Below are 16,191 nucleotides of genomic sequence, written 5' to 3'. Positions count from 1 at the left end.
TATTATTTTCTTTCATAATCAATAATGATATTAAGATTTGTGTAAATATTATGTTTTAACCACCTAATCCCTTTGTTTTTTGATGTGTTTGTTTATTTTTTCTTGCGTTTAGTTTCCCTACCTTTTACTTGAAACTGGCATAAAGTTAAACTATTGCCATAGAAATAAATATATGATAACTTTATATTGTTCTATAAAATCAAAAATAACATACCCTTTACGCCTAGTCGCCTTGCAGTTCCTCTCATCCTCTCCTCCGGGACACTGTGGCGTCCCGTCACACCGTGACGCGCGGGACACGCAAGGCGAACCGGGTCCGCCGCAACGGAACGCATGCATCGGACAGCGTTCGCCCATGCCGTCTTTAAAGCAAACAAACTCCAGTCAAATCTTGATATAAAATGTACATATACATTGCCTGAATATATTATGTAACTACTAATGTCTAATATCACTAATTTAGCACAAGTTTACTTAAGAGAGCCGATTAGGACTGAACAGGCTGGTTTTCTACAATGGACAGTTTCTGCCCCACTAGGGGTATATACAATGTATTATAATAAGTTTCAACATAAAAAACATTATTTTAAATAGAACGAGAGAAAACGATATGAGGATCATCTGATGTCAAGCGCTACCGTACATGACAAGAAGGCTAGTGCGTTGCCGTCCTTTTTTAATATTGGTACGCTCTTATATGTCTGTATTACATCTACTTTAACTAATCATGAAATATTAGTAGGTTTTGAAAGTTAGCCAAGTAACAAGTAGTGCAAAGGATATAGTAAGGTGCTAGACAGTTACCTTTACCAGTACCTAAGCATTTCTCGTCAGAGCCGTCAGGGCAGTCCTTCCTCCCATCGCACACGAAGTACCAGCTGATACAGGCGCCAGTGGATCTACACTGAAAAGCCATTCCACATAATATACGGTTTAAAAACAAAAATAAAATCGATAAATATGGATTAGGGATTGGAAGTGTTTTGGCTCTACTGCGACGACCAGCCGTAGTGGAAGCGGTGGAGGGGAGGGGGCTAGTAATTGTTAATATATTGTTTGTGAAGAATGGGTTTGAGTTAAGGTGGCATTTGGAGAAATGTGGGGGTGTGTGGAGAAACTACCTCGCGTGCTGGAACGCGTTAAACTTACTTGGAAAGTTCCCGGAAGACAGCCCCTATTTCTTGCAGAGCATGCAGCAGTGGAATTGGTACGGTACATGCAGTCACAGCGTTTGTTCACGCACTGTGTGTTAGGATCAACCTTCTGGCATTGGCTGTCAACGTAACAAGGCATACCCAAGGAAACTGGCCCCAGGTCCAGCTTAGCCACTCCATCTGCCCTTACGCGTTGCTTATCTGAAATTAACGTTTTTATACATACCTAAATGTACGTCCAAATTTAATTCGTATGATTTATTTTGACGATTACATTGACGTATGATTATCTTACCAAAAAAAAAATTAGGCCCGATTTAAGAACGCCACTTTTTTGGCATTATTTAATAGTGCTCAAGACAACATTATGACTTAAGATGCGAATTAGATAATATGGGCCTTAATGATGATCAATATGTGACTATCACCGAAATCCTGTTTAAAATTGAAATCATCACTATGTCAGAGTATTCTATTAAACACTAAATTAGAAAACTCTGACAAACAAACTGTCAAACTGTTAAATTGTGTCTAAAAAGAAAAATAATATTTACAATTTTACGGAGACATACTTAAACTCCTTAGTGATATTAAGTCTGTTATAACAATTATTATCGAATCTTATCACTGCTTCTTATTGGCTAAAATTGCCTGCGAAACAATACAATGCAATTTACCTTTGAGTGACGATTTCTTCTGATGCCCTTTCTGTTTTGCATTTTCTTTAGAACCACTCTTTTTGTTGGACTTCTTATCGATCGACGGTTGTGTAACAACTCTATAAACTGGCTGATCATTTGCATGTAGATTCGCAATCATTTCATCAACTTTAAGTTCATTAGATTCTCCATCCTTCCTATTGGATACTGGTAGACGTTTCGCTTGTTCAACAAATGGTACTTTCATAACGGCTTGCATCAGCGGGCTATCCTCTTGAGTGCTTAGAACATCATTCTTGCTTGTAAACATTGGCAGTTTACTTGGTTTCACATCTTCGGATGCGACGACTAAGCTGGCTTGTCCGGAAGGGTCTTTTAAGCTGGCTGCTTCATAGTTATTTGAATTGTCACTCGAATCATTGACTGTGTCTTGCTCTGCAATAACCGCCTCTGTAGCATACGCTGTTAGTTTAATTGGAAGGCATTTATTTCCGGATTGTTTGAAATAAGAATTGCAAGAACATCTTCCAAAGAGGTTCGGTATCACAAATTCACAATGGCTATCCTTGTCCCAAAGGCGGCAGTGTTCGTTCATGTAGCAGACATGGGATGGTGGAGCGGCTGAAATGAAAGTTAATATAAGAACTACTGTATGTTTATTGCTATGGCATTATACCACTTAGTAATCAAGAACAGTTAGTAGCTTTCATGATTATGAAGCTATAGTTAACAATTTCATGCTCTAATTATGATGTCTTTGCAATCATACAATTTAAATCAGTAGTTACTTAAGTATGGGAAAGTTTCTTACACTTATAATTAAAAAGACATCCAATTAGCATAGGTACAAAGAATACTAGATTTGTGGACGTAAAAAAAATTTTTTTTTATTTCTAAGATTTTTGTTTCTCCAATTCGTCGTAAATAATTAAGTTAACTCAATAAAGAGTTAACCTTTGCGCACTTTAGACATAACAGTTACAATACCAACAATACTATTGTCATTTGAATTGATGATACTTGCCATAACCATCCATAACAATCGGTGAAACATTCCCATAACATGATCACATTACATACTACGGAAACTCTTCACGGTAAGTGCATGTTTAAGAGTGCACTTTTTCCCATAGAACCAAGATAAACTTTAATAACATCCGTTTATGGTAATGTGTTTAAGATAATGGCGATTAAGAGAGCTCAAGACGGCACGCAGTTAAACAAATCATGCTTCACGTAATGTTTTATCGTGAAATTTAAATCAGTTTAAAAGGTTTTCAATTAAATACTTACATATGCATAATAGTTTTTAGTTCGACGAAATACGAATTATTTTGATATTTTTTTGGCTTTTACGTGGACTCTCATCCCTGAGGTCGCAGGTTCGATCCCGGCTATGCCAAAATAATTTCTTTATATAACATTCGCTCGAAGGGTGAAGGAAAACATCGTGAGGAGACCTGCTTCCCTTCAACCAAAGTTGACGACATGTGTCAGTCACAGGAGCCTGATCACCTACATGACTATTAGATTGACAACTGAACAGATACAGAAATCTAAGGCTCAGACTCCGAAAGTTTGTAGCCCCGCTTTTTTAAAGCAATTGTATGTTGTATCCTCCAGGGAAGACCCTGTCGCTTGATGATTCTACATTTCTAAAAGAAAATGTCTTCTGAGGCAGGCCATGGAAAACTTCCAGCTATCAAGGTGATCTATCTATCATCAACAGCTTAGCTTCTACTAACTGCATATTTATTCTTTTAATTTTTTTTTTTGCAATATTTTATATACTTTGATAATTAAGTATATGTGAAGACAATGTAGGCAAAAAAAACTGTTATGTAGATTCATACTGTTATGTAGGTACTCACATATTTACATTTGTAAAATTTATAATGTTCTTGAATTCTAATATTCGATCCTTCAAAACTGTTGATGCCCAATGGGGCGTATCTAAACTTTCATCTCAATGTCAAGATTGTCTATTTGCAGTGATATTTCTAATCGTGATTTCGATCAGCGGAGATCAAGACCCGACATCGCGAAAACGAAAGCATCGAACAAAAGCGTGTCTTAAATTGTGTAAAATGCATCTCTAGGCTGGAAACATATATTTAAATATAAATTGGAAATACTTTACTCACGTGAGAGGCATGTGTGTTTTCTGAATTGCAAATGGCCATCGGTGCAACGGCAGACGCCGTCCAAGCACGCACTGTACGCAACTTTCAGCGTACACTGTTCGGAGACCACACACTCTGAACCGAGGAGAGTTGCTGAAAAGAAATTTAATATACAATTAAAAGGAAAATATTGTGACATACCGTGGTTATTTGTCAACATATAATTTATTTCATATTAACTGTCAACTGCAAAACGCACTCGCGAGTTTAATGAGGCAGAATGTGCGAAGGATTTTGGAATTTCCGTAACGCGGACTAGATGGTTTTGGTTTTTGGTGCACACCCAGTCTCTGATAGCGAAATTCTGGAGTGAGACCAACACCCATTTGTAGTAAACCCACCGGTGCTACTTTCTTGGGTGGGGGATAATAGCATTCCACCTCAGATGTAAAATAATAAATGGACCTCGTTCCCATCTATATAGAACCAACAACAGAGCTGATGCAGATTCTGATGCGGCTGAAAAAGATAAAGCTTGCATACAGTGGTAGACCCCCAGGCTTCAAATATATTTTGTCCCATTCAGTGTCGAGACCCTGGGTCCGTGGGGTCCTAACGCTATAAGGCTTTATAGGGAAATATCAAAAAGGTTAGTCGACATCACTGAAGACCGAAAAAATTAGTGGTTTAAAAGTGTGACTGTTTATTGCCAGTTCTCGTCATTTGTCCTTGATTTGAGAACTGGCATTAAACGTTAATTTAGGGCCATTTTTCTAACATGTATTAAGCTAGATATGAATAAATTATATTTTGATATACATGGTGCAATTAAACTGTACCTCTTGGCTCTTGGCTTTTGCTAATTGAAAGACGGCTTTGATGCTATCAACATTTAATGCACTGGAACCGTTATGATACAGTATAGTGAGTAAAAAGTGTTATGGGAACGCACAATAGAATAAAACATGTCGTGTGCAGTTATTTATAATTTATAAAAATATTCCTGCGTTAGACTTTCAAGTACTAAGTGTTGCCTAGGTCAATTACGAATCCTCAAAATGTGAGTGACGGGGTCGTGAACCCTGACCTGATGTTACCAAGTTCAATATTTGCCGGCTAGTTTAATTTGCGGTTCTTCATGGCTTGTCATGCAATTATGTGTATTTGATGGTGGTTTTTCGATACCCGAGGATATCGACTATATAGATGATAGAGGATATCGAGGAGTTCTTAATTTTTTTTTTATCTCTCATTATTTTTTATCTTTGATTATTGTTGTTTTGTATGTTCCTGTGTGTGTTAATAATAAATGTTATGTCTATAACAAATTAATACGATTGGCGGAAAAATAATTCTTTTTAATATTGATGGTATATTAAAAATACATATTGTATGTAGGTTTTTTATCAAATGTTTCTTTAGTCTAAACATAACCAAGCATATAACAAGCATACAAGCTTTATTTAAAAATGCATCGTTAATTATACAACAAATATGTTACTTTTAACGTGTGGCGTTAAGTATTCTGCCAATTCTTGCTCGCTTCACGCTCTTTATTTGGTAAATGACAGTAAATTTAACGTCCATAATTTAAATAAATAATAAAGAACATTCACGAAATATTTAAACAGTTCGAAATATTTATATTAGAGATAAAGAAACTCATTTTATGGCCGAAATAAAATATAAGTCGCTGTCTTCATAAGGTAGACAGACCAACATATGCGGCGTTTGGCCAGGATCGATGTATTGGTGCCCTTTGCAGTTTATGGTATTCTTAGCATTTTGCATTCGCCGCCAGCACGCCTCAAAAGCTTTTGGGTCGATACCCAAGATGGTCCAGTTGCTACTCCATACAGATAGTTAGGCAGATACTACCGTATCAGTGTCATTTTGGTTAACCGTGTCATATGTTGACTTATTAAAACACTGTGAAGTCAACATAAACGACATTATCTATGGAGCGACAATTTTTCAATTGGTTTAGTACGTTGTTCCTGCAATTTTTGATGGTTTAATGGTAAAAATGTTAATTGTATATTATGTCACTGGCCTTAGTGTGTATATAATTTAATTATATAAATATGTTCAACGTCCTAGTGGACAGAAAAATTGTGTCCATTTTATGTTTCCACCAGACCAACTCCTTGCTATTAAAGATTATGTATACAATAAATAAATAAATATAGTACGGGCAAATCGCAAATTAACTTGAACATATCAGTCACGATGAAACATTTAATCTAGATCGTGATGTGAAACTATGCGTTATGAGGTTTTTACATGTAAAATGTAAGTAGGTGAAAAAGTTCAAACTGTTACTGTAAATATTTTTGATGATAAATATGTTGCCATGAGCACTTTTTACACTATGGGTACAATAATAATAAGGCAAATTGAGCATTATTTCTTCAACAGTAAAAGTTGATGTATCAGGACAGGTTCAAACAACGCTCCTAATAAATTAGTATTATTCACTAAATAGTACTTAGATAAAGAGTAAAAATTAGACTCCTATTACAAGATTTCTGATATTGATAATAACATAAAATTTAACACTAGTTTAAAATACTTGAAATTAAAAGAGATGGGTGTTGTTTAAGTACACAAATAATGAAATAGTTCTAACAAAAAATATACAAAGCTTTTGCATCGAAAACTTACTTCTAAATATTTTCGTAAGGTCTTACTATTTGAGAAATAGCTAATGGTACTATGGGATAATGAAGTATTCTACTGGTAAGTAGACTGGCCGGTGGTTCAGCCGGGAACCGCATGTCTTGACTGAGCTTTATATCGGAAAACCCGGGGCCCATGTTAAATATATGTACAATGTACAAATATTTCCTATTTATATTTGTGTACCTACAATATATAGCATAAATGACAGCATACCCTGAGTTGCACTAACAAAGTTATTCCGACCGCTAAAGATATATTATGAAACTTCTCGGCCTTAGCCACTGGGGCATTGGGGCATTGGGGCCAGTCAGCTGGTCGACAATGCTCCGTTAGATCGTAGACAGAGTTCACATTCTTCCTATGTTATTTAGTATAGGTATAAAATAATATATTATTATGATGTAAATTGTAATAACCTCACCTTATATAATCAAATTCAAAATTCAAATTCAAAATTTATTTATTCATGTAGGTAACAATGTACACTTATGAACGTCAAAAAAAGAAATATTAAATGAATTTAATTTTACATTTACTGCCAGTTCTCAAATCAAGGGCGTAGAACGGAAGAGAAGAACTGGCAATAAACTCTCCGCCACTCTTTTTAATCGCCAAGTTTTTTTTTTACACAATGCTTGTAAGGAGCTGCAACCACTACACCATGTTCCATATGAAATCACTAAAATATATTATTAAAAGGAGTCCCTTAATGCAAGGTTCCGAAGATGCTGGTAATGTTCCCTTGGAATAGCCAGACTAATTATTTGTCCGAGGTAGCTGCCAGCTCTACGGCCTCCTGTGATGTCAACTAACCTTTTTGCTATTGCCTTAATATAATATAGCGCTAGGAACTGGCCAAGGGTCTTGACATTGAATGGGACAAAAACATATTCGGACCCTATATTTTCATGCTTTAATAGAATAATGTATGACCCAAAAACGTAATTTATTCAAAAAATATTTGAACGTTCTGTGATACAAGGGCGCTAGACACGTACGTTGAATAGCAATTATTTATTTTTAAATTCATAGTACGTACGTAACTGTAATGTTACTATTTATTGCCTATTTTAAATAACTTGTAACATTCATTATAGATATATACACATTTCTGTCGAAATTTCCATATTTTTTAATGTAATGGGAGGTAAATGGGCAGGAGGCTTACCACGTTGAGCCATGCCGCCCATGGTCACTCATATTGCAAGAAGGCTCGCAAGTGCGTTACATTTATTTTTAAGTACTAAAACGTGTATGCATACAATTATATAAGGAGTTAGGAATTAAATAAGCTATTATAATCCATCGATTGGTTATTGGCACACTTTTGTTAATATTTGTATTAAAAAGTCTATCATAGATGGTCAAAAATGGATTGAGATAGGTTATTGGGTTTGGGCGTTAGACTTTAAAGAACTTTGCAGTTTGTTGACCAAACTTACAAAGCAATTTGGCACGCTAGAATTTTGTCTTTCCAACACAAGACGTATTTGAACCAGTAGTTTCTGAGATTATCATCGAAGGAAACCAACTCTTATGATTGAAAATAAATTAAATTCTATTACAACAATTATTTATCTATTGATAAATCGTTCCGGAAATCATATAGGTACAAAAACGTTAATTAACTAAGACAGAAGTACATGTTGATGTTATTGATAAGCTAATCCGTTTAATGCCGACAAAAACATGCTGTGAGTTAATCAACTGCACATAATTGAAGTGAATGAATAATCTAATAGAAAAAGTTTTCATGATAAAGATCATAACTGATTTACATTTTATGCTTTCAATGTTTATTCATTTATAAGTAATATTACAGATAACATACATATTTTAAACAAAACACTTAGACAATTTACTAAGCCAAAATATATTACAGAGATAAACTATAATATATATGAAACATAAACAAGTATTAATACACAAAAAATACATAAAACTGAAATGTATTAACAAACGATAATTAATACTTAATATTTCAAAGACTGTTAATGCTAAACTAAGTTAAAGGCTTCCCGCCTCTTCAAATATTTCCTCACTTCGTGTGAGACGAGGCAGATGGAATTATTGTGAGTATGGGGGTATTGCATATGGGGGAGGGATTCTTAGTGAACTTAACTACAGTAAATAGGTACATTATATTTTCCACCGATTTATTAAATTTTAATATATAAATATCCCGTAGACAAGGCTGCGTTGGTTGAACGGAGTTGTCAAGCACCTCAAAACAAATGTTTGACGCAAGAAGCACGAAAAAGATTGCGATGGGCGAAGAGGATCTATAGCCATTGATGATGGTATTATAAAACATGGTTAATATATATGAAACGTAATATTTATATAATAAAAAAAATAAAATTATAGACGCTATTACCACACTCCAAAAATAAAGTCCAAAATGAAACAGGATATACAATAACGCAATGCCATTTGGACGAAGAAAATAACGGTTACTTCCCAGAAAAAGAGAGGTCACTGAAGAGCTGGTCTGATAGAATTACAGGCCTTATTTTATTTTCCTTATTAGGGCTGTGATTATTTAAGTCACCGTCAATCCAGAAGTCGTGCATATTAAGAATATTAAACAAACCTCAAAGTTTATTACAATAGAACATGTCTTTCATGTCAGTCAAAAAGAACTTACTTTTCTATGAAAAATAGAGATGCCAGTGCTATTGGGCGTTATAAGTCAGACTTAAACACATGAACTTAAGACGAAAAAAAATGGTTTGCGTAATAAAACTCTCGTGTACAAAAAATATTTTTTTTAATTTCAAATTATTAGCGCAATTTTACAGTACGCAAAATCAATATAATTTAACCCAACATTGAGATTTTCGTATCTAGAACGGGTTAACATCCGTGAAATAATTCGAATTTTGCGATACTTTGATTTTATCTTTGCCCGAATTTGTGTCACAGTGACCGCTATTCGATAACTCGAATGCAATTACGTTCACAATTAAATAAGTTTTTACGCCACGAAAAATTTGGTGTAAAAAATTAAATTAAGATTCTTATATGAGCACGTGCAAAGTGGCGTGATAATAAGTTATGCATATTCTTTGTTAGCATCACTTCATTTATTTTAATGGCTTTTGAACAGAATATATTTGTATTACTGAAATTTAATTAAAGCTACAATTTAATAGTACACATATGTTTCTACGTAATCATGTATTAAAAATAACACAAAAAAAGAATCTAAAAAAAGTGCATTCAAGACGTAGCAATATCTAAGAATTACTACACATATAGGCGTGTATTAAACATTCTTAAAAGGCCGGCAACGCACTCGCGAGCCCTCTGAGAGTGTCCATGGGCGGCGGTATAACTTAACATCAGGTGTGCCTTCTGCCCGTTTGCCGCCTGTTCTATAAAAAGAAACACTAACACACAAAGAATCTAACTAACTTGCATTCGATACTCAACTAGTATGACATACTAAGTAGAGTAAGGTTCAGTTTGTTTTACTCCACAAAAAACTATTTTTCTTTGTATTCGTCTCTTCACTCGAAACTAAAAACCTTTGGTTCTAGTTTCATTCAAGCTAAAATCAAACACTGACAACATAATTATAACAATAAAAATTCTACACCTTGAAAGAATTTATTGCAATTTAATTCGAGACGACAAGATCAATTTATTTGATAAGTCTGGGCTCCTCTTTATTATTGAAATAAGCTAAGCTTGGAAGGTTTGTTAATGTTTTGGAATGTATATACTATTTAACAGAGGGATAAATTATTTGTTACGTTTTTATAACAAATAAATATAGAAACTAGCAAAAACATTAATGAATGTTTTTTTTAATCTAAAATGATTTAAATTGTCATTACAAAAATGATTTAAAAACTTAAATCATAAAAATCGTTAAATTTTGTCGCAAATCTTTAATCATAAAAATCATCTTTCATTTGATAATTGACCAATTGCCTGGACTCTCGACTATCTTATACTTCATTAGGTGAATATGAAGAAACCAACACAAGAATAATATTATGTATGTTTGAATAAGGGGAAGAAGTATTTAAGATATTGTTTTATAACAATAAATCAGATTTGAATATTGCTCTGTTTTATTTATTTATCGCCTCCTCTCAAAGTGGCATAGACAACTTTAAGTCTTCAAACAGACTAACAAGTAAAAACTTGGGGATTGAAAAGAGTGGCGGAATGTTTCTTTATCTTGTTGCCCGCCCTTGACTTGCGAACTGGTAGTCAATGTAAATTTACAATTAATTTAATTTTTTGACATTCCTAAGTGTACTTGTTTACTAAGATGAATAAAGATATTTTGTTTGTTTGTTTGTTAGGTCTCTTGGTGAAGAAATCTCGTACTTATTATACTCACCCTCTCTTATATTTAGTTATCTTTCTTTATATACAACAAATATGTCTGTATAGACAGATACATATGACATTTAATACATATAAATTTAACCACACATTTTACATACCACTGACTGTCATTATGAAACGATATTCTTTAAATCCTATTCCTATATCGCGATAATGGTTGAGAAGAATATTTAATTATTTATTAATGACATATTAAAAATTGTAACGTCTAGCTAACGTCAAGAGCTACTTAGCTGAAAGGTGTGATTTAGCATTTTTTAAGTATCGCTTAAGTTAATGAATACCCAATAACGAAGTTAATTTTAAAATAAGCCTCTTCGAAATGCAAAGTAATTTCGCTCTGATCTTGATCTCGATTGAGCAAATCAATATTTGATGGAATTTATAATCGGTCACGATAAAACAATTCCGGTTTTTCAATAACTATTACTTTTGAGTTTTTTAACTGTTCCTATATTGATATAATTCGTATAAGTATAACCTACCAAAAACGATGATCTTGTAAATAACGAGTACTTGTAATGTCATTTATTTATTTATTGGGAAATTAAACAGAGACATCCTTAATAAAAACAAAGTCATAGTAATAATGAAGAAAAGTAAGTCGTAATATTTTTCCGTGAATAACTTTTAGGAGTTGTTACGAAATTGATACAGTCAACTGTTGACAATACAGCTGTTAATCAGTCGATACGATGGTTCATTTTAATGTAATCAATTTTACGTAAAATTATATCAATGCCGATTTGGAGGCGACTAATTCTTATATACATATATTTATACCCAAATTGATCGTGTCAAACACGTGCGCTAAACTCATCCCTGAGGTGGTAGGTTCGATTCCTGTCTATGCACTAATGGACTATGTACGTTTCTGTCTATGTACGCTTTTAACATTCTCGAACGGGAAGAAAAACATTGTGAGGAAACCGGAATTAGACCCAAAATGTTGACGAGTGTCAGACCAACTTGCCTCTTAGATTGACAAACTATCATGAAACTGACATTAATATGAGGCAACAAATTGTATGATGTAGGTAGGATTATTAACAATATTTTTATTTTAAATTTGTAAAGGCGTTGATTGGTAAATAAAGATGTTATTATAAGTAAATTAATTATCTATGTAAGATAGTTACAGATAACATATGGCAACATTTTACTGGCGCGTTGATTTACTGGTAAATTGTTTAACGTGAAGTTAAACGCACGCATGGCGACTGAATGAGGATTTATTGATATTGTACTTGGTTAAATTGTAGCGGAAATACTCTAGCGTGCCCGCTGCTTTATCATTGAACATGTTTACGACATCTTTATCGAATTAGGAGAAAGTGTAAAATTGCCTCAGTGTTCTCTTTTTGGGCTTTTTAGGGCTATTTATAGGAATTACTGTTTAAAAATAGTTTATCGATAAACGTATTTACGTATTTATTTAAAAGGAGGAGTTTCTTGCCCATTCTTCGACAGAAACTACATTTTGGAAGGGGCAACTAGAATCATCTTTATATGTATTTTATTTAAAGTGCCATTTCAGGTGGTCTAATTGAAATAAATGATTTGATATTGGATATTTTATTTGAATGAAAGTAGCGTTATAGTTTCTGCGTAAAGTATACAATTATTTTAATTTTTTTTTCCTTACTAAATTTGCAAGATATCGCTAATAATATCGCCGCCTGTTGAATCCCTAATAATATGTTAATGTTTATTTCTAATGTAAAGAAAAACTAAATATTTTATTATTATTATTTTTTTAACTATAGTAAATTTTTCACCACTTACGTATGGTCTATGAGTCAAGAAAGAAGCGCTTACTTCATTCATTGAGTTAAATATAGGCTAACCTATGAGTTTCTATTCCCAGAGCATCGAAAGCACAGAGTTAAATGTAAGAAGAAATTCATATTAAAAAGAAGTTCATAAGTTCATAAGTACATTCAGAGAAAGCTCGTAAACACAAGGATCTAATTCACACAGAAACTCAAACGTCAAGAACCTTTTAAGAATTGGACGAAGAAAGCGAGACGCGTGGGATTGTTTTCACAAAACAATTTATTTTATTACACTTTGCCCATACTCCGCCATCAAAATGTTACTAATAGTTTATAACTGTATATTTTATTGATTTAAAGTATCTTCAATCTATTGGTTTGCGATATAAGGATTGAACGTAAAATACATATCAGAATGAATGTATTGGGCTAAACGAATTACTTTTTAAGTCGCTGCGACCTAATTAATCTTGCTGTAGACGGAAAGGCAGTTTGTTTCAAATATACATAATAAAAAAATGCTCTGTAGCATTTGTATTTTTACTTATTGGATACTTAGAAAGAAAAAAACATTGGAACTGGGATTTGAATGCTCAATCTCTGGGTCGCTCCAACATGACTTCAAATAGCTACTCTTTTTTAGTTCTAAATCTATCGGCACATTTGTTTCTCACTCGTGCGGTGAACAATAACATAATGTCGTGAAAATCGCACTGCCATTGGCAGTACATGCTGGGCAAGGATTGTAGCGACACTGATTTTATAATATGAAAATTTTGATGTGTTTTACAATAGCCTATACCAACTAGCGGTAACTTTGTTTTGCAGGCTCTTAATATGGTTTAAGATTTCATTTAGTTTTGTTTATTACTGTTATTGATATTTTTCATTTAAAGTTATTATTGTTATTTTTTGTGGTTGTTTGTTTAACTTTTTCATTTGATATATTCCTTACTTATTGATATGAAGCTATGTGTGTTAAATTTGTGATGATTTTCTTGTATTTTTTAGGCAAGAAAAAAAAGCTAAGGATATCCAAGAACCACAAGTGCTATTTTATAAAATACAGCGTTTTCTAATTCGCTACCTACGTAATATTTTAAATAGACTTCTAGAAACAATCGAATAGTAACTATGTACTACAAATTTACTATTTTATTTGTCCGAAATTTAACGACAATTATTGGAGAATGGATAGTTAGGTAATGCCTACGAGTAATGGTTTTTTGAGATCAGAGATAAAAAGTTCCGCGGACGCTTATTGTAATGGACGAGTGAAAGTGAAATGAAGCCACAAGTTAGGTGTATTACGATAAACGCTTGAATTACTCGACGATAATAAGTTTGAAATGATACTTGAAAAACTGTATTAAATAATTTTTATGTATATATTGGACTATGTTAAATATTTTTATGTAGAGCGCTGTGTTAGCTGTTTAGCCTAGTGGCGTGCGACTCTCATCTCTGAGGTTCAATCCCCAACCCTCAAACTGTTCACAGCCGGGCAACCGATTACGCCAGACCGATGTGAGATGTAGTTTGTGTTCTGTCCCGCTCTTACGCGCCCTATATTACTTCATCATATGTTAGGTTTTATTTTCGTCACGGAATTTCTTGATTCGGTCGCCGCGCTCAAAGCCCACGATAAAACATTTAAATAATTGTCTCTAATGGCAATTATTTAGCCTTTCATTCAAAAAAATCAAAAACACAATACTCGCAATACTCGTCGAGCGAGTTTACTTATCTTGCCGAAGCAACGTACAAATTATTTGAAGAATGTCTATTAAGTACGAGGTTGTGCAATTACTTGTTAATTACTTAACTAAACTTAATTACCGTCTGAAATTCGTAATATTAGCGTGCTTAACCAATTTAAAACGGTATTACAGGTACATATCAGTTTAAGTCTAGTAGACTAAAATTAGGAAGGCTGTTGGCGACGTGGAGATACACGTATATATTAAGTTTCTCATATAATTAAAAATACACTTTTTCGCACGGGTGCAATGCTGATAAAAAGCACGTTTTTATAAAGTATTGCTATAGAACCGCGGCCTCCGTCCCGGCCGGTACCGCCTCAAACGCTACGATATTTTTAAATCTGTAATATTATCGAAAATATTCATTTACATCATATACTGTAAAGGGCCATATAGATCTCTATTAAATCAAAAATGTAAGGTTTTTATTCGATAAGGATTAATACTGTATTGTTTAAAATCGCTTCGAAAATTAGCCATTAGTTGTAAAAAGTAAATGACAAAAAATGTCATTGTGGGATATCATATACCATGGCGAGATAAGATATAAGAGATAGACATATACCATGGCGGAGTTTTCTGTAGACCTTTTCAATGTGTTCAATACTTAGAAAATTATTTTGATAAGTCCCGTAGGGTTTGCACAAAGTAAGCGGAAAAAATGTAATTTTTTACGACATCACAATAGAAAGAAACCTTAAAAAATCAATATTTCTGCACTATTTAATGGATGTTATTAAACATATAAACCTACCTCTATCACTCTATTTATTAAAAAAACCGCATCAAAATCCATTGCATAGTTTAAAGATTTAAACATACATAGGGACAGAGAAAGCGACTTTGTTTTATACTGTGTAATGATGTTAGCTGTAGGATTACGAAATAAATAATATGAACACGTGAAATCACTTACATTCAAGACAAGTGGCGTTGTCAACTTGTGCGAAGTAAGGTTGACAGGTGCAGGAGCCTCTTATACACTGCGCATTGGACACCCTGCAGTCTGAGCTGAGACGACATCGCGATCCGAGCAAGTCACCATGCACTATCTGTAAATTATTTAAGATGACTAGAGTTACTTTGAAATACTTTTTTATGAATGTCAGTCAGTCTGGGTTGGGAATTTAGTTGCATTTTCTTAACAACATAGTTTTAAAAAAATTATGTGTGCTTAGTTAAAAAAAACATTCTTGCTTACATTCATAACGATTACAAATTAAAAAAATGTATTTGTTTCAACCAAAGTATATATAATTTTCAATTTGAAACTAAGAGACAAATAAGTATTTTAATATTATTGTAGAGTCTGGGTGCATAAATAACATAAACATAAGAAAACCGGACTACATAAGTTATTTGGCAAGGGCGCACTTATGTATATGACAAGCGATTTCAAAAAGGAATTCCTGGTAAAGTCACTGTTCCAAGTGCATAAACAATTAAAAACACATAAAATGACATGAACTAAAATTAACGAATAGGTACTAATCTAAAATTAAAAAATATATATAATAACAAAGTAAAATTTATATATAAGCTAATTATGAGGTAGAAGAGTGCTATATACATTAGAATAGTTGTTAAATGGCACCATATTAAAATATACAGTGATTTGGACCTGCTTTTAATGATGATGACACTCCAGCCTCACTAAGTTAAAGTAAACG

At 33.4% G+C, this 16,191-nt stretch overlaps 1 protein-coding gene across 2 annotated transcripts in view; it reads right to left on the bottom strand.

The window, feature by feature from the left end:
* Positions 1–16,191, bottom strand: part of LOC110994644 — a 38,581-nt gene that overhangs the window by 4,948 nt on the left and 17,442 nt on the right. Inside the window, exons 2-7 of one of the 2 annotated variants that reach the window (XM_022261431.2) lie at positions 15,438–15,573; positions 3,958–4,089; positions 1,832–2,434; positions 1,150–1,355; positions 805–904; positions 215–362 (exon numbers count right to left, since the gene is read on the bottom strand). In XM_022261431.2, coding sequence (XP_022117123.2) covers positions 215–362; positions 805–904; positions 1,150–1,355; positions 1,832–2,434; positions 3,958–4,089; positions 15,438–15,573 — 1,325 coding nt within the window. The remainder of the gene's footprint in view (positions 1–214; positions 363–804; positions 905–1,149; positions 1,356–1,831; positions 2,435–3,957; positions 4,090–15,437; positions 15,574–16,191) is intronic. The other variant, XM_022261433.2, reaches the window with a different exon arrangement.

Source organism: Pieris rapae, chromosome 7 (assembly GCF_905147795.1).
Source record: "Pieris rapae chromosome 7, ilPieRapa1.1, whole genome shotgun sequence".
NCBI lineage: Eukaryota > Metazoa > Arthropoda > Insecta > Lepidoptera > Pieridae > Pieris > Pieris rapae.
Note: the sequence above shows the minus strand (reverse complement) of the source record. Positions and strands in the feature narration are given on the sequence as shown.